General features: G+C 49.8%; 1 protein-coding gene and 1 non-coding gene across 7 annotated transcripts in view; both read right to left on the bottom strand.

Annotated features, from left to right (window-relative positions):
- ASB1 (ankyrin repeat and SOCS box containing 1) overlaps positions 1-10,291 on the bottom strand; it is a 104,549-nt gene extending 94,258 nt beyond the window's left edge. For 5 of the 6 annotated variants that reach the window (XM_021924219.2, XM_021924215.2, XM_021924218.2 and 2 more), the window contains exons 1-3: positions 9,415-10,291; positions 2,551-2,692; positions 243-545 (exon numbers count right to left, since the gene is read on the bottom strand). In XM_021924219.2, the coding sequence (XP_021779911.1) occupies positions 243-545; positions 2,551-2,692; positions 9,415-9,526 (557 nt within the window). In that variant the 5' untranslated portion in view covers positions 9,527-10,291. Of the gene's footprint in view, positions 1-242; positions 546-2,550; positions 2,693-9,194 lie in introns of all 6 variants that reach the window. The other variant, XM_003908157.3, reaches the window with a different exon arrangement.
- A 13,989-nt stretch (positions 10,292-24,280) lies between these two features.
- On the bottom strand, positions 24,281-24,383 carry LOC116269256. Its single transcript, XR_004176739.1, has one exon. It is a non-coding gene; the product is annotated as a U6 spliceosomal RNA (small nuclear RNA).
- Between the last annotated feature and the right edge of the window lie 372 nt (positions 24,384-24,755).

The raw sequence follows: 24,755 nt of genomic DNA, 5'->3' as shown, positions 1-24,755 counted from the left end.
ATGAATAAGCAATCAACTCAAAAGGGAAAAAAACAAAAAATTAGAAAAAGATAAAAGTAGATATAAAGGAACAGGTAAGCAGAAAGACAAAGAGAACTGATAAAGTCAAGAGGCAGCTCTTCAGAAGACCAGCAAACCAGGCGAGTCATCTAAAGAGCCAAATTCTAAAGACAGAAAAACTGCAAATACAGAGAAGAAAAATGAAGTGGCTGCAGGAGCCAGGCGAGCTCCGCAGGACTGACCTGATAAGGGCCTTCAGGATGTCGGCCCGGCCCACGCGAGAGGCGTGGTAGACGGGGGTGCTGCGATGGTGCCGGCTTCCGTTGGGGTCCGCGCCAGCTTCAAGAAGGATCTGGGTACTCTCTAGGTGCCCATTCACCACAGCCACATACAGGGCCGTCTGTCCTTTTACGTCCACCAGATCCACCTCGGCCCCCTTCCGGATGAGGAAGTCCACACAGTTCCCATGGCCTGCAGTGGCCGCGATTCGCAGCGGTGTGCAGGGGAGCCAGCCACAGCACCAGACAGACTTCTCATTGATGCGGCTGCAGGAGGAACACGAGGGGCTCATGAGAGGCAGCCGCAGGACAGGGACGGGCTGCACTGCCCCCCTCACCCTGGCAGCATGGACACGGTCCCCCTATGGTTCATAACACCTCCACCTGGGCTCTGCCTTCTGAAACGCTCTCACACATTTCCCCTATGGGACCTGGGCATGGCAGGGCAGGCATTACGAGCCCCATTCCAGGGACAGGAAACTCAAGGCACCAGCGGAATGATCAGCACCAAAACTAAGATCTCTAGTTCTTTATTTCCCGACTGCCGTCCGAAGTGCCTTCTTCTACAAAGTTGGGAAGGGTCTGCCTGGGAGGCAGTGCCGAATGAACAGGAGTCTGGGTGAGAGCCCTAGTCTGCTCTTCCCCAGTTACCATCTGTGAAGGCTTGAGGCTGGGCCTCTCTCTGGGCCTCAGCATCCTCACCAGGACTAGCTGACTATGTAGGCCCCCAAACTCTAACACTGCACAAATCAAGGCCTGAAGGAATCACTAAGGTGGCACGGGAGCTACACCCCTGGCCAAGAGCAGCAGAGGAACCTCTCCAGACTCAGCTCTCGGCAGATGTCACAATCAGACTGCAAATGCCTGCCCCACCCACCGACCCAGCAAGGCAGCGACCGTGAGGGGTTCACAGCGAGCTCCCAGTGTCACTGAGAACAAAGCTCAGGGGCCCAGAGCACCAAACCAGGGCCCAGGAACATGCAGCGGAAGCAGCTCCCAAGCCAGCCCTCGGGGCTCCTCCGCCAGCTGTGTGTAGGCTCTGACTGCCCCGGAAAGTAGAGGAACACTCCAGTAACTCATCACCGAAGAAAATAGCAATGGGAAAATGTAAAGAACCAGAGATGCCCTGAGCCTGAGTAAAAGGAGGAGAAACAGTGCTGGGAAATGCAATGTGGAAAGACTTGGGCTGAGACCTCACCGAACTCTATTTCATTCTGTTACATCTGCAAGTTGAATTAAGGTTTTCTTTGGGCTTGAGTCGCCCACTTTACATATCTGTGCGTAATCCATTCGTCTTCCTATGACAGTCCTTTCTGGAATTTTTCTTTTACATACTGATATCTGTTCTGATTAAATACTGCTAAGACACTAGAAGGAAATGAAGAAATACATTCCTGTACTGTTAGAAATCCTTTTCTTGGGAACTATGCAAAGAAAAGTTGTGGCATTAGTCTCGGCACAAACATGCAGGCACTGCTTCTATCACTGCACTGGCATGTGGGTCCTGAAGGGAAAGCGGAAACACAACAGCAGCATGGACAGTTCCTGGCTGCCGCTGAGTTTAAGCTGTAGCTGGGACTCCCGACCTTAGACCCGCAGAACAATCAGAGAACACTCCGGAAAGCAGGCACCGGAAAGCAGGCGGACTCTGCTCTCCCAGCAGCCTGAGCGGGGAGTGGGGGCAGGCGTCACCTGCCGCGAAGGAAGGGCTGGAGACGTTTTGTGGGGACAGGCAGAGTTTGGCAAAGCCAGGGCAGGGGACCACGGATGAGGGGAACAGTAAGGAGAAGGCTGATGAGGTAAAGGGCCTAAGGCTGAGGCCCAGGTCCCGCGGGCAAATGACTGAGGGCCTGAGAAGCTAGAGGAAAGGGCACCAGGGAAGCTGGTGAAGCAGGGTGAACGCATAGAAGCGCCTGCAATCGAGAGCCTCGAGAGACCCAAGATGGGGCAGGGCCACCACTGAAGAGGGAAACAGTGGTACCTTCAGGAGTGACATCAGGAGGCTGAGGCCCACAGAAGGCCAGAAGTTGCCAGAAGACACTAAGGTCAATGACAGAGCAGGACCTGAACTCAGGGCTCCCTGCCCACACTGTCTGGCTGTCTCCTACAACTCTGCCCATGCTGCCTGATTCTCCTTTATCCCCGTCCCCTAAAACTGGAACCCATCCCTCCCAACATCAGGGTCTGCATCTGCACAGGGACTGTGGGGCTCAGCTTTGTGCAGACCTGAAGGGCCCGAGCACCCGGACCAGCCCCGGGGCAGGCCACTCACCTCCGGTAGCTCTCCTCTTGCAACAGGCTCCTGAGGGTCTGGAGGTCCCCGACGTAGGCTGCATCGTGGAGCCTTGTGTCCTCACAGTGCTCCAGCGGGTGATCACAAAATTGCTCCCTCAGCCACTCCTTCAGATTACGACCTGCACTGAAGAGAGGGGCTCCTGTTAGCTCGGGGAGGCCCTGCCAAGATTAACCAAAAGCAGGTGCCATCTGCAGCAAGCCTTCCCTCTCCCAGCTACAGGGCACCTTCAAATGCTCAAGAAATAAATCACAAGCTGGGCATGGTGGCACGTCTATAATCCCAGCTACTCAGGAGGCTAAGGCAGGAGGATCACTTGAGGTCAGGAGTTCAAGACCAGACTGGGCAACACGGCAAGACCCTGTCTGTAAAAACAAAATAAACCACAGAAAATAGTAGAAACTTCCCCTTATTAAACTAGCACACTCCTGACACCAACCCTGACAAAAATATTTTTAAAAGTTGATGGGGCCCAGGAACTATAACCCAAACCTACTGAAGAATAAAGAAGCAAGATCCTAAAGAAAATATCAGCAGATTGAATCAATATTGTGTCAAAGAATCTACTGATAAGCCAAACCTGAAGAATACAGATGCAAGATCCTAAAGAAAGTATCAGCAGATTGAGCCAGACAAGGTGGCTCATGACTGTAATCCCAGAACTTTGAGAGGCCAAGGCAGGCAGATTACGAGGTCAAAAGATCAAGACCATCCTGGCCAATGTGGTGAAACCCCGTCTCTACTAAAAATACAAAAAATTAGCTGGGCGTGGTGCCGCATGCCTGTAATCCCAGCTACTCGGAAGGCTGAGGCAGGAGAATTGCTTGAACCCGGAGGCAGACGTTGCAATGAGCCAAGATCGCGCCACTGCACTCCAGAGCCTGGTGACAGAGCAAGACTCCGTCTCAAAAAAAAAAAAAAAAAGAGAATATTAGCAGATTGAATCAATATTGTATCAAAGAATCTACTGAATAAGCCAAATCTACTGAAAAATACAGAAGCAAGATCCTAAATATCAGCAGACTGAATCAATATTGTATCAAAGAATCTAGCAAATATCTTAATACTGGGAAACTATGAAGGAGAACCACACTACACTACAAAAAAGACATACGGCAAAATCCAAGGGCTGAGCAAATGCTGCTATCTGCTACACGGGTGACTCCCTACCATGCTGCCCTGGGCAACGGCCACAGGGAGGCCTGCCTAAGAAACTCCTCAGACAGGTGCACTTGACCATAGAGAAATCCCACCTCAATAAAAACAAAGGTTAAAAAATACATGTACGTAAATACAAATCCAGCCCATTTAATGAAGACTATAAAACTCAAAGACAACACAAAAGAACAGAATAAGCCAAAAAAAACACCAAGTACTTGGATTAAAAGATTCAGTATTTAAGGATTTTTAAATAAAGTGCAACCCATTTCTTTGGTGTTTTGTTAACAGATGTCACAAAAAATATTCCAAAGTTTATATGAAAATATAAGGGAGAAGAACTTTTTCGGTTTAGTAAGTGTACAGAGAAAAGACCTACCCTACCAGGTAACAGAACGCTCACCAGAATAAAAAAGATAAATCAAACCATCAGCTGCCCAGAAAGACCTCAGTATAAACAGCTTAATACAGGCAGCCTTCATTTCACTGCATTTCACTTTATCAAGCTTCACAGGCAATTGTGTTTTTTTACAAACTGAAGGTTTGTGGCAACCCTGTGCTGAGCAAGTCTTTTGGTGCCATTTGTTCAACAGGATGTGGCCATTTTGTGTCTTCTGGGTCACAATCTGGTAATTCCTGCAATATGTCAAACTTTTTCATTATTATTGTATCTGTTTATGGTGATGAGTGATTTGTGATGTTACTATTGTGATTGTTTTGGGGTGCCACAAACTGTGCCATATGAGACAATTAATCCATCAACGTGGTCTGTGTTCTGACTGCTCCACCAACCAGCTGCTCCCTCTCTCCCCTCAGGCCTCCCTGTTCCCCAGACGCCATATTGAAATTAGGCTAATTAATAACCCTACAACGGCTTCTGAGTGTTCAAGTTAAAGAAACAGTCACACATCTCTCACTTTAAAATTAAAAGATGGAAATGACGAATCTTAATGAGAAAGGCATGTGGAAAGCTGAGAAAGGTTCAAAGACAGGCTTCTTGTGCCAAACGACCAAGTTGTGAATGCAAAGGAAAAAGAGCTTGAGGGAAATTAAAAGTGCTACCCCCGTGAAGACACAATTGATAAGAAAGCAAAACAGCCTTATTGCTGATACAGAGGAAGTCTCAGTGGTCTGGAGATACGATCAAACCAGCCACAACATTCCCTTAGACCAAAGCCTAATCCAGAGCAAGGCCCTAACTCTCTCCAATTCTATGAAGCCTGAGAGAACTGAGGAAGGTGCAGAAGCAAAGTCTGAAGGTAGCAGAGGTTGGTTCACAAGGTTTAAAGAAGCCATCTCCATCACACAAAAGTTCAAAGTCAAGCAGCAAGTGCTGATGTGGACACTGCAGCAAGTTATCCAGAAGACATGGCTAAGATAACTGATGAAGGTGGCTACTTGGTGTTTTTTCTGCCTATTCTGTTCTTTTGTGTTGTCTTTGAGTTTTACAGTCTTCATTAAACAACAGATTTTCAATGTAGAAGATGCCATCTAGGACTTTCATAGCTAGAGAGGAGAAGACAATGCCTAGCATCAAACCTTTAAAGGACAAGTTGACTCTCGTTAGGGGCTAACGCAGCTGGTGACTTTAAGTGGAAGTCAGTGCTCATTCACCATTCCAAAACTCCTTCTGCCTGTGCACTATAAATGGATCAACAAAGCCCAGGTGGCAGCACATCTGTCCACAGCATGGTTTAGTGAATATTTTCAGCCCACTGTTGAGACCTACTGCTCAGAAGATTCCTTTCAAAATAGTACTGCTTGCTGACAATACGCCTAGTCACCCAAGAGCTCTCATGGAGATGTACAAGACTCATGCTGTTTTCATGCCTGCGAACACAGCCATTCCGCAGCCAAAGGATCAAGGAGTCATTCTGACCTTCATGTGTTAGCATCATTTAATACATTTTGTCGGGCTATTGCTGCCATAGGTAGTGGTTCCTCAGATGGATCTGGGCAAAAATGAACTGAAAGCCTTCTGGAAAGGATTCACCAATCCAGATGTCATTTAGAACATTTGTGATTCATGGGAGGTCAAAATATCAACAGGAGTTTGAAAGAAGCTGATTCCAACCCGCATGGATGACTTTGAAAGGCTCAAGACTTCAGTGGAGGAAGTAACTGCAGATGCGGTGGAAATCACAAGAGAACTAGAATTACAGCCTGAAGATGTGACTAAACTGCTGCAATCTCATGATCAAACTTGAACGGATGAGCAAAGAATGCAGTTTCTTGAGATGAAATCCACCCCTGGTAAAGATGCTGTGAACACTCTCATAATGACAACAAAGGATTTAGAAGGCCACATACACTTCATTGATAAAGCAGCAGCGGGGTTAGAGAAGACTGACTCCAATTTTGAAAGAAGCACTACTGTGGGTAAAATGCCATCAAACAACATCTCATGCTACAAAGAAATTTCATGAAAGGAAGAGTCAGTTGATACGGCAAACTTCATTGTCATCTAAGAACTACCATAGCCCCCAGTAAGTCAGGAGCCATCAATACTGGAGCAAAACCCTCCACCAGCAAAAAGACTATGTCTCACTGAGAGCTCAGATGATGGTTAGCATTTTTCAGCAATATTTTTAAATTAAAGTGTGTACATTTTTAGACATAATGTTATTATTGCACTGTTCTTGTTTTGTTTTTTTGAGATAGAGTCTCATTCTGTGGCCCAGGCTGGAGTGCAGCAGCAGATCTCCGGTCACTGCAAGCTCCGCCTCCCGGGTTCACACCATTCTCCTGCCTCAGCCTCCTCAGTAGCTGGGACTACAGGCGCCCGCCACCACACCCGGGCAATTTTTTGTGTGTGTATTTTTAGTAGAGACGCAGTTTCACCGTGTTAGCCAGGATGGTCTCCATCTGCTGACCTTGTGATCCGCCCGCCTCAACCTCGCAAAGTGCTGGGATTACAGCGTGAGCCACCGTGCCCTGCCTATTACACTCTTAATAGACCATAGTATCATCATGTAAACGTAACTTATATATGCACTGGGAAACCAAAAATTTCATGTGACTTAGTTTATTGCAGTGTTCACTTTATTACAGTGTTCTGGAACTGAACACGCACTATCTCCAAGGTATGCCTGAATGTGATAAACTGGCATCACAATCAGCGAGAATGGAAGAGTATTCAACAAATGGCATCTGTACAATTAGATACTTATTAGGAAATAATTGAGTTATTCAACTCACGTCATAACCCAAAATAAACTCCTGAAGATTTAAGAGTTTTGTAAAAATAGTTACACAGATTCGTGTGTAAGTAAAGAGCAAAAACTCAGACTGCTTGGATTCAAGTCCCTGCTCTGCCATGCTGTCCTAGTGTGAGACCCGACAGGCAGGTATAAAGCACCCCCTCCATAAGGGGGCTCTTTCCAGATGCTGACATTGTTTTTTATATTAAAATTAAATCTCTTTTGAGTACTACTGTACATGAGACTCAACCACAGGTACAATGGGGGTGATGAGTAAGTGTCCATGGTCTCTGGGGTTTGACAGTCCATTGAGTTGCTCATGCTGATCCCGCAACCAGACCAGCCGCAGATCAACAAGCAGGCATGAACAGCTCTTTAGGCCACCATCCCAACCTTCCTTCAGTAATTATCCTCCCCTGTAATTACTCCACAGTTGCAGTTACTATAGGGTGAAAAAGTCCAAAGTCGGAGTGGGAAAGATTCAGGTGTAGGGCAACAACCAACAGGTAAATGGCGGCCACAGGACTTTTGTTGAGCCCTCTTCTGGGCCCCCTCTCCTGGCCTCTGTGCTATCCATTCCTGGCCCTGCTCAAAGCAGACTCAATCTTTCCCCAGCTCCAGATTCAAAAGCAACTTCAAGTTTGTGTTTTGCTGATCAGCTACTCCAAGGACAACTTAACTGCCCCAGAGAGCACTTAAGCTTCAACTGAAAATCTGTTGCCCCTCTACTCCAGCCCTGAAACACACTGAATAACAAAACAGCAGTACATGAGGACATAAAAAGGAGCCCTCAGCCGAGTGTGGTGGCTGCCGCCTATAATCCCAGCACTTTGGGAGGCAGAGGCGGGAGGATCACCTGAGGTCTAGAGTTCGAGATCAGCCTGGCCAACACGGTGAAACCCTGTCTCTACTAAAATACAAAAATTAGCCAGGCATGATGGCCAGCATCTGTAATCCCAGCTACTAGGGAGGCTGAGGCAGTTCAAGTTCAATCGCTTGAACCCGGGAGGCGGAGGCTGCAGTGAGCCGAGATCACGCCACTGCACTCCAGCCTGGGCAACAAGAGCGAAACTCCGACTCAAAAAAAAAGGAGCCCTGTGCAGCTGACAAAGCCCGTGTTTCTTCCCCAGGACCCCTCTTTATACTGGGAAGCAGCTGTTAGTCCTCTTTTTCCCACAAACACCTATCATTCCGTCTTTCACTCTCACAAGAGATGACATCCTAGACCCTAAGGTCCTGGCTGTCTCTGAAGTCAAAGTCAATGCCAACCAAAGCCCAGGATGGTAGATGCTTTGTCTGGCTTGTTCTGGTCACTGCAGTATTCTCTGCTGGGTCTAGCCAACAGCAGGTCTTCAATACAAGTCTGTTAAATGATTGGAAGGAGGTGGGGAGGGAAGGATGGATGGAAAAGCCTGTCTGCACCAGTCTCCAAGTCAATCTTTTGAGATTTTTAAGAAATTTATTGGTTTATTACTAAGAAGGAGAGGGACCCCTCCAAAGACAAATATAGGCATGTAAAGAAAGCCCAGAGCACATGAAACTATTGGCGCTAATGGCAAGCTCAGAAATCCGGCAAGAAGGAACTCCCACCACACCACTGGGAAAGGGGAACCTGTCCTGACCGCTTCCTTCACATCTGCACGGTAGGGACACTTCAAGGTGGAGACTCTAAGTAGGACAGTTATTTCGGAAGGTGGGTGTGAGCCTTTCCAGCTGCCTTCTTTGCTGGGGGGCCAAAGGCCCCTGGACATGCTGTGTCACTGACGAGCTCGCTGGAGACGGCGTCCCCGTCGTCCCTGGTCTGTGCCTGTAGGAGGTGGGAAGGCTGCCCCGCTGTGCCACCAGACACGCCATGGGCGGCAGAATGGTGAAAAGGTGCCTGCCCTCCCCACGGCTACCCTCTGGCTGGCTTTCCTGATCCGTGCGCTCAGAGCTGGAAGGTGGCCCACGTCCTACTTTTGCGGTTGGGTCATGTCAAATCCATATCGGCTAACCGGAGGGAAGTTACGAGCAAGTTCCACCGGAACGAAAATCTAGCGCGGGGACGGCACTCGAGGCCGAGGAGCGGGCAGCGCGTCCGTGGTGGGGTCGCCCAGCACTGCGAGCCGCGCGGACCCCCACCCCCGGCCTGCGGGGCGCGGCTCCCTGGCTCCCCCGTGGACCCGGCCAGGACGGGACCAGGACGCAGGGCCTCGGCAGGGACACCGGAGCCAGCCCTCCGCCATCCCCACAAGCCCCGCGGCCCAGCGGCCGCGCGCACGTTACCTGCGGAGCCCGGCCCTGCCCGCCCGTCTGGGCTGCCGCCCTCCGCCATGGGTGCTTCGGCCTCCGCGGCCGCCCCGGGCCCGCGCGCGCCCCTCGGGCAGGAAGGAGAGCCGCCCGCGACCACTTCCGGCGCCGAGAGCCAGGGGGCCACGTCGGGGTCGCGGCTTCCGGCGGGCGCGCGCCGGCCTCACTGGTTTCCGGGGCCGCGCAGGGGCCGCACCTCCGCTTCCGGCCTCGCTGCGGAGCCGGGTGCTGGCTGGTCTTGATGTCCGGCTAGGACTTCGCCAGTAATCGACTCTCAGGATGCCGGCCGCGCTGTGGTTTCCCCGCATAAGAAGCCAAGGAGTCAGAAAGCGCGTTGCCTGGGGCAGCAGCCTGGGAATTTCGGTCGGGCGGGCAGTCCCCACCCCACGGACGGGGCGTGGCTTCTCCAGATGTGGGCGGGGCCCCGAGGGCCGTGGCTGGCGGGACCCGGGCCTCGGCCGGGCTGGCTGGGTCCCCGCAGGTGGGCCCTAGCCGCGAGCAGCCCCCGGGAGGGTGGATTGGGAGGCGCGGGGACTGGTGAGGGACCACTGCAGGGCTGAGCGTCATGGCGTGCTGTGGTTTTAGATGAATGCTCCCCCAAATCCCTTCCATGAAGCCCCACAATCAGGTCCGTAGCTGATGACAGCCGGTGGCCGACACGAAGTGCATTGAATAAATGAATGCATTCGTGAACAAGTAATATTTCTTGCACACTCCCAACTTCAAATATCGCAGCGTCGTCCCACCATGAGTATTGGTGTTGGTCCTTCAGCGTGGATTCCCTTGGCTCCTCCCATTCTCCCCTGCTGTGTTAGCGGGGCCTCATGCAGGAGGAGGATTTGTACACAGCACAGCAGGAGGCTGATGAGGGAGTCCGGAGACCCCAGCAGTCGTGGGCGTGAGCTGCTGGCCCATCCATGTGTACAACATTCCAGACGGGAGTAAGGGAAGCCGCAGGGGCAGCCCTGCAAGTGCCCCCGCTGAAGCTGGCCCTGGGTGGCCCAGACCGGGTGGGCCCACTGGGGGCAGACCTGGCAGGCCCTGTGGGGGGTGGAGGCAAGAGTAGGGGTACTTACTACAGTGGTGTTTGGACTTGTTAACAGCAGAAAGCACCACTGGCATGAGGGACAGGTGACTCCGATGATGACGCTGCTAGGCCAGGAGCCAGGAGTGTGCCCAGCCCCTGGCTCCAGCACAGCCGCACATCTCGAACTCTTGGAGCTTCAGCAACGCTGAAGCCTGAAACCGACTCACGTGTTGTTGGATGGATGAATGGATAAACGAAATGCCGTCCATCTATACAGTGGACTGGTACTAAGCCTTAGAAAGGAAGGGAATCCTGACACACACCACAACACGGATAACCTTGAGGACGTTATGCTGAGTGAGATAAGCCAGTCACAAAAAGACAAACACAATACTGTGTGATTCCAGTTATTTGAGGTCCCTGTAGTAGTGAAATCGTAGAGCCGAAGGGGGGTTGCCAAGGACTGGGGGAGTGGGGAATGAGGAGTTAGTGTTTAATGGGGACAGTTTCAGTTGAGGAAGATGAAAAAGTTTTGGAGCCTGGTCGCACAACAATGTGAACTGTGAATTAACAGTACTGAACTGTGCATTTAAAGAAGGTTAAGTTTTATGTTCTGTATATTTTACCACAATCGTTTTAAATACGTTTTTAAAAGAGGTTCCGGTGCAGTCAGTCAGGGGTGCGGGTTGGGTGTTGGGTGGTTCAGAGCACCCAGGTGATTCTGATGTGCAGCCTGGGCAGAGCCAGGTCTCCGTGGGCCTCCGCTGCTCCACCTGCCTGGTCCCGGTGGGCCCACAGTGGGTGTCCCGCGTGTCATCAGCCTTTGCATCAAGGTATTGAGTGCCCTGAGCAGAGCGGCCCTCCTGCACCTGCACCTCCGTCTCCTCTGCCACATGTTGCCCTTGGGATCCTGCCTCTTAGAAGAACCTGAGGCAGCACGTGGTCCGTAGTGGGAAGGTGGCCTCACATCCCCGCTTCTGTGCCTCCTAAATGCCCACATGGTGCAGGGCAGTGTCCACAGAGCCAGTAGTGCTGGATGGGGAAGGACACTCAATCACTGTCCACACTTTGCCAATGCCATCACCCCCATTTCTCAGGACCCTGAGATCTGCGGGCCTGGTGCTATGCCCAAAACCACACAGCCCACAGGTGGCTGAGTTGGGGTCACATCCAGACTGTCCAGCCCCACAGCCTGTCTCCCCCTCAGACCTCACCTCTCCAGGGTCCCTCTTCTTCAGGTCCTCTGAGTCCAAAAGACCCACCAACACAGGGACACTCAGTGACTGCTGGAGATGAATCAACTTGGGTCCCATCACCTACAAGCAACAGGGATTTGCCAGTGCCATCCCAGCCTGGCACAGCAGGGACAGGACCAGTGCACTGGGCTGTCTTGCCCCTCCAGGTCCCAGTGGCTCCCTCCTGTTTTCCCACCCCTAAAATCACCTGGTGGTTCCTGTTGCCCCCTGGAGGCTCAGGCCTCCCCCAAAGAGAATGAATAATCCCTGATCAGAAATGCATCTTCCAGGCATTCATTCTAGGGAAATAATCAGATGTGTAAGAGATTCAGCTACAGTAGTGCTTGTTACCATCATTTTATAACAAAAATGTCCGACAATGGGCTTTCTGGTTCAGGAGGTCTGAGAAGGGGCCCTCATCCCTCATCCTTCCTGTTGCAGGGAACCGGAGTTCCCTCTGGAAGCACGGCAGGTATATGAGAGGCTGGAAACCTGAGCTCCGCAGCTGCAGGCTGGTAAGGACCCTGACGGGCCTGGGTGTGCTGATGCTGCTGCCACTCAACCCCTACAGCTGTCTCCGGGAATTGGGCAGCAGATGTCACCCAGGCAGGGACCAGAAATGGGAATCTCTCCTGATCCTAGGCCCTGTGGGCCTGTGTTTGGGGTGTCTCCTCCCAGGAGGCCCAGCCCTCTTTTCCCCTTTTAAGGATCTCCTGCTTTGAAGGAAACAGGGCAGGTGAAGGTTTACCAGGTGAGGCCACGAGATGAGGGCAGCTCACTGACCCTCCATGCTTTGCCCTGGAAACATCTTTACCAGCCCCTGCCCCGCAGACCCTGTCTCAGGCCTTGGAGCCCACTGCAGAGAGTCAGGGTGTTTGCTCCAAGCTAGGGAGCCAGATCCACATCCTTCCAGCTGAGTCATCGGGGCAGGGTGACTCCTCCGAGCACCAGCTGCCTCCCTGTCAAATGAGGCTGATAATACCCACCTGGCAGGCTTTGTAAAGACACAAAATCCCATAGAACGTGCCACAGGCTTCCTGGGGCAGAGAGAGCCTCAGTACACAGTGGGCATCAGTGTCATGGCTGCTAATGCTCACTATGGCATGGCTTTGCTGAGTGGGGCCAGGCCCGCTTCCAACCTCCCACCCCACCCTACCCTGTCCGAAATTGAGCCCACCTTCTCTGCCCAGCTAGGAACAGAGCAAGGCTCAGGGGCAGAGGCAGTGTCCCAGCAGGCCCTCAGCTTGGGGCTGGCGGGGCTGGGCAGGGCCCAGGCAGTGAAGTTCCTTGCAGCCCTCGAAGCCTCCCTCTTCCAGCCAGGCTGGCCTCTGGACGTGGTTTAGCCTGGCAGTGGAGGCCCCAGGGGAGGACCGGGGAGCCCAGCCATGGGGACTGCAGAGGACGGTGTGGGCCCTGGGAGCCCTGCCAAGGGGGTGCCCTCTCTCAGTCCCCCTCACAGGTGCCATGCTGCCTCCCTTGGTGTGACCGAGAACTCCACTAGTGTCAGGAGGCCACGGCGCTCAGTGAGACCATGCATTCTCTGCCAGGGCCTGCATCTCTCCAGGCAGCACCCATGGAAGGACCTACTATGTGCTGGTCACTGCCACAGTGGGAGGAGTCAGAGGTGAGGAAATCTCGGTCCCAGAGCAGGGACTGGCAGCAGAGACAGGAGATTCTTAGAGACTCTTCGGCCACGGGGACCAACAGCCCAGCTTGCCCAGCACTGAGTGGGCCCCAGAACACAGGGCTGCCAGTTTTCAAAGCAGGGTGAGTGGAGACCCTATCCCAGCCCGCTCCCTGCCTGTCCTGCTGCAGTGCTGGAGTCTTTGAGCTGGCCCCACCATGCCCTCCTTACCACCAGGTGAACTTTTCCTGCCATACCAGTTGGTCTCTGTCACTCGGGCTCACAGACTCCTTCATGGTCCCCTGAATGCCCATCTATAGGCTCTTCGAGAAGCCTGGCATCTGAGGCCCTTCCCGAGAGGAGCCCCAACCTCCCTCCCCTCCTCCAGCTCCCAGGCTCCCTGCCTAGAACCTGACCCTCTAGGACCAGCACGCTGTCCCCGGGGTCTGCACACAAGGCTCCCTCCCTCCCACACCCCTGTCCTGGGGACCTCTCCCTCCTCGCCAGATGCCCCCCACTCCCCCCACCCCGCTTCCCACCCCGCAGCTGGGGCCTTGGCTCCAGGCCCTCCCGGCAACATTTATCTCTCCTCACCTAACAGCAGCTGCCAGAGGTGCTGGCCTATCTCTCCTGGCAGACGCTTAGGTTCCACGAAAGTGGCTTCTGGTGGGACGGGTATTTTGATTCTCTCACAGGAGCTGGCCCAGGCCTTGCTCCTGAACCAATGGATAAAGTCATTCGTGCTCTGAAATTGACAAACTGCCACACCAGGGTACCGGGGTCCTAGGGTTCAGGTTAAGCAAAGCTGGACACCATCCCAAGGAACCTATAGACCAGCATGGGGGCGTTGAACGGCAGCCCCAAAACAGAGACATCCATGGCCTAAGCTCTGGAAACTGTGAATGGGACCTTAGTTGGAAAAAGGGTCTTTGCAAATGCAATTAAGGATCTTGAGATGAGATCATTCTGGACTTAGGGCAGGCCCTAATCCAATGGCGGCTGCCTTTACAAGAGAAAGGCAAAGGCGGATTGGAGAGAGAGAAGACAGTGTGGAGACAGGGGTGGAGAGTGCAGTGACGCGGCCACAAGCCAAGGAACACCTGGGGCCCCCAGAAGCTGGCAGAGGCAGAAAGGACCCTCCCCTAGAACATGGGGGTTGGGGGAGCACAGCCCCGCCCACACCTGCGCTAAAGACGGGTCTATGGTGAATTGTTTCCGCAACTTCAGGGCTCATACATCCAGTAAAGAAACGAATTACAGTTGCTCCTTGAGGTGAAGACCCAGCAGGAGAGCCCGGGGCCGGGAGCCCCGCCGAGGGTAGGAAGACCTAACTGCCCTTAGCCCTGTTACTCAGAAGCACGGCTTTGCTAACAGTTTCTTTTTCAGGAACTTTTCTCGTGTTTAGAATGTTTTTTTCCCTAGGTTATCAGCAGAAAACACAGGCCCAAATGGGCACGTCGGTGGAGCTGAGCCTGTCGCCTCATCCAGTGCCACTGAGGAGTCCTCGTGGTGTCTCCCTGCAGAGGTCACACTGGGGTCAGAACCGAGGCTGCCTTGGGCAAGGGCCAACCGCAAGGCTGTTTCTGAAACCATAAAGTACCAAGAGAATGCCCTGTGTTACAATTAATAAATAGCATTGTTAATTGACGTGAACAAAGCCGGCCTTCATTGCTTTACTTGGTGGCCCATTTGGTGAAGCACTTAAGAAGAGCCCTGGCCAACACACACACATCATGGTTTTAATTACATCCTGTGAATTTATTTTTCCAGAGAGAAATATTTCTCAGGGAAATGTCCATAAAAGCAACTTTAGCAGAGTGTGATGGTGTGTGTGTGTTTCCTCTAGGAAATCTGTTTAGTTTAAGTCCCAGCTTTGAGCAGCACTTTTTACAAAGACGGGACCTGAAGAAGGCTGCCGACAGCCGGAGCAGGCGGTGTCCCGGTGGAGAGGAAGTCTCCAGGCTGCTCTGCCCTTCGTCTCTCTGGGAACTTGCCCCTCTCCCCTTTTCCACACAGGGATTCTGAATTGCTCTTGAAAGCCCAAAGGGGGCTGGGCTTTTGTCTAAACCCTACACACTTCTGCCCCCTCGCCTAGCTGAGACCCCCTCTGTGGCTGGCATTTCTTAGTGGTGTGAAAAGGACATTTTTGAAAATGGAATCCCGTTTTCACCGCTCTGAGGAAAGTCACAACTTCAAACTCTTTTCCAGTGGTTCCTGTTGTCCCTCGAAAACATCTGTTTGAGGACTAGGCATTCTCCCCCAAACTGCTGGGATTTTTTCTTAGGTTGCCCTTCCAATGTTAAGGCATTTAGCCCCCGTACCACTACTGCATCACCTAACTTCGTTCGCAGGCCACTGCTCACTGTGTACATAACCAGCATCACAAGCACAAGGACTCAGGACTGGGCGCTTTCTAATCTCTTCAGTCTCTGGGTCTCCTGCTTCCAGGACAGGGCTGGAGCCAAGGACTCACTCGCGACTGACTGACTGACTGCACGGCTGACGAAGGGAGGAGTGCATTTTTAAAAGGAAAGTAAGTTGTCCCCATTACACCAATCTAAGAAATGACCACTTTTCCTTTCTCTACGTGAACTTCATGTCCTTATTCACAGGCACATAAAATTACAAAATCATGATCATGGTGTAGACACACATTTACTCTCCGCTTTCCTTTGTGTCGTGAACCTAACGATGCACTTACCTATATGGAATTCCTCAGGCTGTCTCAGACACAAGCAAATACTTCTGACGGCAGAGAGAAAAGTCAAGACGTGGTCAGAAAATCAATGTCCAGGAGCTACGGTTTCTATAGTGTGGGCGATTAGATGGCTGACGGCCCTCCTGATGGAAACAGCTAAAATGCTGAAGAAAATGTAAAACTCATCTTGCTAGAGGCATCCTCAGGCTGCCATAGAGGCCAGAAGCAAAGAGAAGGCAGAAACCTTGACAGCTTAGTGGAGCCTGAGCCAGCACTCATCTCAAACTCTGTGCTGAGAGCTTGAACTTCTACCTGGATGACTGCATAGGGTGCAGAAACCAACGTAGAGCAGGAGTCTAAGACGAAATGCTTGCATAGCACCGGCACCCCACAGAGCCCCACCCCCAGTGAAAAAAGTAATGAGAATAAGAACAACAACAAAAAACACGAATAACCTCCTTTAAAAAACAGGCAAAATGACTGGAAACAGTGGCTCATGCCTGTAATCCCAGTGTTTGGGGAGGCCAAGGTGAGAGAATTGCTTGAGCTCAGGAGTTTGCAACCAGCCTGGGCATCCCAGCAAGACCCTAACCCTATCAAAAGAGAAAACAACAGGCCAAAGACTTGAATAGACATTTGTCCAAAGATACATCAATACCAATAAGCATTTGAAAAGCTACTCAACGTCTTTAATCTTTACGGACATATAAATCAAAACCATAATGTAATAGCATTGTGCACCCATTAGGATGGCTACTATTTAAGAAAAAAAGAGAAAATACAAGTGTTGGCAAAGATATGGAGAAATTGGAACCCTTGTGCACTACTGGTGGGAACTGAAAATGGTACAGGCACTATGGAAAATGGTGTGGTGTGGCCGGGCGCGGTGGCTCAAGCCTGTAATCCCACCACTTTGGGAGGCCGAGACGGGCGGATCACGAGGTCAGGAGATCGAGACCATCCTGGCTAACACGGTGAAACCCTGTCTCTACTAAAAATACAAAAAATTAGCCGGGCGTGGTGGCGGCGCCTGTAGTCCCAGCTACTCGGGAGGCTGAGGCAGGAGAATGGCGTGAACCCGGGAGGCGGAGCTTGCAGTGAGCCGAGATCGCGCCACTGCACTCCAGCCTGGGCAACAGAGCAAGACTCCGTCTCAAAAAAAAAAAAAAAAAGAAAGAAAGAAAGAAAATGGTGCAGTGGTTCCTCAAAAAATTACACAGAATTACCACGTGATCCAGCAATTCCACTTCTGAGTCTATCCAAAAGAACTGAAAGCAGGGACTTCGACATTTGTACACCCGTATCTATCTACAGCAGCGTTATTCCCAACAGCCAAAATGTGGAAGCAACCCAGGCGTCCGTGAGTGGACGGACGGAACAACAAAATGGGGTGTGTCCATATAACGGAATATTCTTCCGCCTTCAAAAGGAAGGAAATCCTGTTACATGCTACAGTGTGGATGATTCCTGAAGATATTTATGCTATGCAAAATAATCCAGACACAAAAGGGCAGACACTGTATGATTTCACTCATGAGGTATCCAGAGTAGCCCAATTCATAAAGAGAAAGAATGGCAGTTCAGCCAGGGGCTGGGGGAGGGGAAATGGGGAGCTGGTGTTTAATGGGTACAGAGTTTCCATTTTTAAGGTGAAAACTTTCTAGAGATCAGTTGCCCAACAATGTGAACACACGTGACACTACTGAAATGTACACTTCAACGTGGTTAAGACGGTAAATTATATATTACGTGTATTTTATCACAATTAAAAAAAATTTTTAGGCCGGGCACGGTGGCTCAAGCCTGTAATCCCAGCACTTTGGGAGGCCGAGACGGGCGGATCATGAGGTCAGGAGATCGAGACCATCCTGGCTAACACGGTGAAACCCCGTCTCTACTGAAAAATACAAAAAACTAGCCAGGTGAGTTGGCGGGCGCCTGTAGTCCCAGCTACTCAGGAGGCTGAGGCAGGAGAATGGTGTAAACCTGGGAGGCGGAGCTTGCAGTGAGCTGAGATCCAGCCACTGCACTCCAGCCTGGGTGACAGAGCGAGACTCCATCTCAAAAAAAAAAAAAAAAATTTAAGATAACATTGAGGAGGAGCGGTGGAGGTAGAAGTAATAAGAACTAAAATATTGGCTCAGCAAAAAAGCCTGTTCATCTCAACCTTAGCCCAAGCTGGGCCTCACATGAAGTTGAGGTCAAAAATCCCACCCAAATTCACACTTTGGTGTTCTGAAAACTCTCAAGCATAGAACCTAAGTGGCAGCAGTTCTAGGTTGATGGGGCCCAAAGCAACTGGCAGAAGCAAATATAGTTCCTTTCTAGAGATGACTTCAACCTGGGCCTCAAAGAATTCCCACAGATAAAGTTCCAAGAAAAATGACCTCTCACTGGGGCCAAAACAGCAAAGCACACACGAAGGGAGAGTCAGCGAAAGGGTTCATCACAGGCTTCAGACACTGACGAGACACCGCATATGAAGCCATCGTCTGTCCAACCAGTGCTGGCTTACTGAGCCCTGTTCAAGGAAGTAGACACAAAAGTGAGATAAACAGACAAAAGTCCCGGCTGCCATGGAGTTGAGACACCTGTGCCCTGGAAACACACACAGGAGAAAGGCACAGGAAGTGCCAGGCTGGGGAGACACACGCAGAAGAAGGGCGCAGGAAGTGCCAGGCTGGGGACACACACAGGAGAAACGCACAGGAAGTGCCAGGCTGGGGAGACACACAGGAGAAAGGCGCAGGAAGTGCCAGGCTGGGGAGACACACAGGAGAAGGGCGCAGGAAGTGCCAGGCTGGAGACACACACAGGAGAAAGGCACAGGAAGTGCCAGGCTGGGGAGACACACGCAGGAGCAGGGCACAGGGAGTGCCAGGCTGGGGAGACACACGCAAGAGAAGGGCACAGGGAGTGCCAGGCTGGGGAAGGTGTCAATTTCAACTTTAATGTTTAAGTAGTAAAGAGAAGCCTGAAAATGTGAACAAAGTTGGTATGCAACGAGATCATAAAAAAAAAAAAAAAAGAAAATGTGACCAAGGGCCAAGAGACTTCACAGAAAGAACCAGTATATTTGAAAAAAAATTAAACAGAACTTCTAAAATGAAATTAAAAACACAGTGGTCGGAAAAAAAAAAATTAGTATAATGGTTGCAGTGAAAAGTATATTAGATATGTCTAAAGAAGCAATTGGTTGTGGACTTAAAGACAGTGCTCAAGAAATCATCCTAGCCGGGCAAGGTGGCTTACACCTGTGATCCCAGAGACTCAAGAGGCTGAGGTGGGAGGATTGCTTGAGGCCAGGAGTTTAAGACCAGCCTGGAAAGCAGAATGAGACCCCATCTCTACAGAAAAAAAAAAAAAAATCCAGACATGGTGGCATGTGCCTATAGTCCTAGCTACTCAGGAGATTGAAGTGGGAGGATCACTTGAGCCCAGGAGGTTGAGGCTGCAGTGAGCTATGGTCCCACTATTGTACTGTCTGGCCTGGGTGGCAGAATAAGACCCCATTTCTAAAAAATAAATGAAATTTAAAAAATTTTTTTAAATCATCCCAACTATAGGACCAAGAGACAGAGACAGAAGAATATAAACAAGAAGTGAAGGACGTGGTGGCTGGGCTAGGAGGGTCTAAGGAGCATCTACTCTGGAGTTCAAGAAGGGAGTCAAGAGAGAAGAAAGGAAGCAATATTAAAGGAGATACGAATGAAATTTTTCCAGAGTTAGAAATCCAGGTATCTCTGTAAATCCTTACCAAGATTTAAATAAAAGCACACTTCAATGCATGTTGAAGTCCTGAGGCTACAGGACACCAAGGAAAAATTTTAAAAAGCAGCCAGAGAAAGAAGAGAGATCACATAGGAAACAAATGTAACTGAAAGCCGACTTCTCAACAGCATCAGTGGATGCCAGAATGCACTAGAATGACATCTTCAATGTGCTCTAAGAGATCAATTGTCATCCTAGAATTCTACACCCAGTGAAACTACCTTTCTGGTATGATGACAAAATAGACAAAGTTTGTCACTAAAAGGCACTGTCAAAAAGATGGGTCTCTTGGTGGTCACCACTTGCCACGAAGCAGATCTTAGATGATTTCCCAACAAAACACAGGATAGATTAAGGAATAAGCCTTATCAGGGAAGTGATAGCAGAAGGAGGTAGACAAATTATTAGGCAGACTGGGGGCAGGTCCCTAGTGAAACCCCAACTTCAAACCAAAGACAGTTTAAAGCCCGAAAGCCAAGCTACCAGTCTTGGATAAGTCCACAGACCAGACTAACCTGTCTTCCCATTTGGCACACTTTCCTCTGATTGATCCCCACCCTTCACCTATTTTACATATACCTACCCTTCCCTAATTGGTTTTTTTACACTGTCATGCCCTTCTCTGAATGGTGCCTTTGTTTTAGCCTTTTTTGCATACTCACAAACCAATCAGCACACACACCCCAATTCTGAGCCCATAAAAGCCCCAAACCCAGCCACACTGAGAGAGAGACCACATGACTTGTGGTGGGAGACCATTCTCGAATCCCATCTATGCTGAGAGCTATTCCATCACTCAATAAAACTCTTCTCCAGGCCGGGCGCAGTGGTGCAAGCCTGTAATCCCAGCACTTTGGGAGGCCGAGACGGGCGGATCATGAGGTCAGGAGATCGAGACCATCCTGGCGAACACGGCGAAACCCCATCTCTACTAAAAAATACAAAAAACTAGCCGGGCGAGGTGGCGGGCGCCTGTAGTCCCAGCTACTCAGGAGGCTGAGGCAGGAGAATGGCGTAAACCCAGGAGGCGGAGCTTGCAGTGAGCTGAGATCCAGCCACTGCGCTCCAGCCTGGGCAACAGAGCAAGACTCCGTCTCAAAAAAAAAAAAAAACAAAACAAAAAAAAAAACTCTTCTCCACCCTTCTCACACTTCAATTGTCAGTGTAATCTCATTCTTCTTGGATGTGGGACAAGCACTCAGGACCTCGCTGAACTCAGGTACAAAAAACTCAGGTAACACTGTAGCCCTCTACCCTCCCCACCCATGATCGGTGCCTAGCGGCCACACCATACCAACAGGGAGCAGCAGCAGGGCCAGGCCAGCCCCAGAGCCATGGGCCGGAGTAGGGCAACAGGACTGACAGAGATTTTAATACACCCCTGTTTGTCGGGCTGTAGCAGGCCTAAAAGACCTGTTAGCACATGTAGCACGACCTCTGGGGCTCCAAGGTTGCAGCCCTCCCTGTTTCGATGCCACCATATTCTCCTCATCTGGATGCTAGAATTCACTACAGGAGCTTGCAACATGCCTGGTCCAGCCACAGGCCCCACACAGGGCCTACTCCTCTGCCAGTGCTTGGAGCAGCTGGCCGGACCCCAGACTCACTCGCCCACACACACCCTCCAGCCGGGGGCTGAGCCCTCAGTCATGGCGGCCATGGGGTCTGCACCAGTGTGCAAGCCACATGCGGGCCAGCAGACTGAATGGGTAGGGCGCCTCCTATGGCAAACCTGGGGCTGAGCAAGGCCTGGGCAGAGGTGTAGCTGACCAGAGGTCTCTAGCTGGCAAAGCAGCCAAGAAAAATCCTGCATCAGAAGCTTACATGAGCAAGTAGCAGCAAGAGACACAAAAGCAGGGAGCCTGCAACCCCAACCTCACCTCAATCTGCTCACACACAGACAGCTCACCTTTCAGGGAGAAGCACCGGCCCCTGTTGCTACCCTTCTAAGGCAAACAGGAAGTGATCTATTAGGAGGGGGATGACTTACTGAGGCAGCAGCAGTTGGGACTTGGGTACCAGCTGTTTTCATTGCTGTCTGAGAAGCCAGCTGCCCCACACCTGGGCCCCATGGGATGTCGAGCTTGCATCACTCCCCTCTACTGAAAGAAGGCAGGCTGAGTGGGGGCAGCAGTGGTTTTAACTGACTCTTTATCCAGGCCACCCTGAGTGAGCTTCTAGGGCTAGTTCCAGACAATTCTGCTTGTCATATCCTGTATCCCTTAAAGGAAATTCTAAAGGATCAACTTTAGAAAGATGGAAAGGGATCCCAGATGGAGGGTATTTGATGCAATATGTACCCATAAAAATTAAAAGAAATGATAAGCAAATATTGGTAAGTAGGTAAATTCTGACAAACCTTGGCTGCCTAAACAATAGAATGTTTAATTTGTGAGTTTAAAAACAGGATAAAATGGAAACACTGGACAATATAGCATATAAATTGGGATTGTCCTTGTATTATTTGAAGAAAGCTAAAGAAATTAAGCTTAGACTTTGTAAACGACCAGTGTTAAAGTAGCTGCTGTAACTATTAAAATAACAGTTATGTAATGTACAAACTCCAAACTAGACAGATCTAGGAAAAATAAGAGGATAAAACCTTTCTGTCTCCCAAAGAAGTTCAGAAAAAATGAGGTTGAGGAAAAACAAAAATTGGGAAAAATAGCACTTAATAAGATAGTGTAATAAATCCAAATGTGATAAACTCTCCAGGTAAAAACAAAGACTACTGACTCAATGTTTCTTTTTCTTTTCTTTCTTTTTTGAGACAAGGTCTCTGTCACCCATGCTGGAGTGCAGTGGCATGATCTCAGCTCATTGCAACTTCTGCACCCTGGCCCCCTCCCATACCCACTCCCGGCTTGGGCTCAAGCAATCCTCCCACCTCAGCCTCCAGAGTAGCTGGGACTGCACAGGCATGTACCACCACCCCCAGCTATTGTATTTATGTGTGTGTGTGTAGTGTGTATATATTTTTAGTAGCAATGGGGTGTTGCCATGTTGCCCAGGCTCGTCTCAAACTCCTGAGATCAAGCAATCTGCCTGCCTCAGCCTCCCAAAGTGCTGAGATTACAGGCGTGAGCCACCACACCTGGCCCTGACTCAATGTTTATAAAAGACACAGTTAAGGCCAGGCGTGGTGGCTCACGCCTGTAATCCCACCACTTTGGGAGGCTGAGATAGGCAGATCACGATGTCAGGAGATCAAGACCATCCTGGCTAATATGGTGAAACCCCGTCTCTACTAAAAATACAAAAAACTAGCCGGGCATGTTGGCGGGTGCCTGTAGTCCCAGCTACTCAGGAGGCTGAGGCGGGAGAATGGCATGAACCCAGGAGGCGCACCTTGCAGTGAGCTGAGATTGCACCACTGCACTCCAGCCTGGGCAACAGAGCGAGACTCCGTCTCAGAAAAAAAAAAAAGTTAGTTAAAATATAAGAATTCAGAAAGATTTAAAGCAAAGGACGGAAAAATATATGAGCCAGAAAAAACTACAAGAAGAAATAAATTGTTCATCGTAGTACTCGGGAGACTTTAAAACACCTCTCTCATTAAATGAGGAATCAATAGAAAAAACATCTGTTAGCATATCGATTTGAACGAAACAGTTACAAGCTCGACAGAATGGGCGTATATAGATGTAACACTGTGCCCAACAATGTGAAGGTACACATCCTTTCCAAAGTTATAGGGAACACGAAAACAGCACATGTTGGTGAGGATATGGAGAAACTGGAACTTTCGCACATTGCTAGTGGGAATGCAAAGTAGTGGAGCCACTATGGACAATAGTATGCCAGTTCCTGAAAAGATTAAATGTAAAATTACCATGCAATCCAGCAATTCTGCTTCTGCGCATACACCCAAAAGAATTGAAAACAGGATCTCAGAGGTATTTCTATATCCATATTCATAGCAGCATTATTCAAATAGCCAAAAGGTGGAAACAGAAGCTTTTACTGATGGATGAATGGATACATAAAATGTGGCATATACATACAATGGAATATTAGTCTCTGCCTTAAAACGGAAGGAAATGCTGACCCATGCTACAATGTGATGTATCTTGAGGACATGATGCCTGGTGAAACAAGTCAGTCACACAAAAGATAAATACTGTATGATTCTATTCATAAGAGGTTCCTAGAGGAGTTAGATTCATAAACACAGAAAGTAAATGGTGGGTGCCAGGGGCTGGGGGTAGGGGAAATGGGAAGTTACTGTTTAATGGATATAGAGCTTTAGTTTTGCAAGGGGAAAAAGTTCTAGGGATCAGCTGCACAACAGTGTGAATGTACTTAATGCCATTGACCTATACACTTAAAAATGGTTAAGATGATAGGCCGGGCAGGGTGGCTCACACCTGTAATCTCAGCACTTTGGAAGGCTGAGGCGGGCGGATCACCTGAGGTCAGGAGTTCGAGACCAGCCTGGCCAACATGACAAAACCCCATCACTACTAAAAATACAAAAAAATTAACTGGGTGTGGTGGTGCACACCTGTAGTCCCAGTTACTCAGGAGCTGAGGCATGAGAATCACTTGAACCTGGGGGGTGGAGGTTGCAGTGAGCCAAGATCATGCCACTGCACTCCAGCCTGGGCAACAGAGTGAGACTCTGTCTCAAAAAAAAAAAGGTTATTTTTGTTATGTGTATTTTATAGTAAAAAAATATAACGATATGTCAAAATATTATTATTTTTTAATTATATGGAATGCTTCAAAAACTTTGTGCTATCCTTGCCCAGGGGCCATGCTAATCTTCACTGCATCATTCCAATTTTAGTACAGCGAGCAGGAAATGCTATTTGTTAAGCCCAATAAAGTAATTAAGTTGTGAAAAAAATATATGGAGCTTTTATGAAAGTCACCATGTGCTGGGCCATCAGGGCAGCCTCCACACCGTTCACAGCATCAGCATTGGGCAGGCCACATTCTCTCACCAAGATGCAATCAAATCAGAAATCAATAATAAAAAGATAACCCAGGAGAAAAAAACAGAAGCATGTATTTCATAATGCACTAAAGAATAAATCATTATAGAAATGACAAAATATACAAAACTGAACTAAAATAAGGTGCCCATTCAATGAAACTTAAAACCATGGTTACGAGAACATCAGTTAGTGACAGGGAAGAAATGTAGTAAAATTGTTTACGGAAAATAGAAAGAAGTCAA

The sequence above is a fragment of the Papio anubis genome, chromosome 10, assembly GCF_008728515.1.
Source record: "Papio anubis isolate 15944 chromosome 10, Panubis1.0, whole genome shotgun sequence".
NCBI classification, from domain to species: Eukaryota; Metazoa; Chordata; class Mammalia; order Primates; family Cercopithecidae; genus Papio; species Papio anubis.
This window is presented reverse-complemented; position numbering and strand designations above follow the sequence as displayed.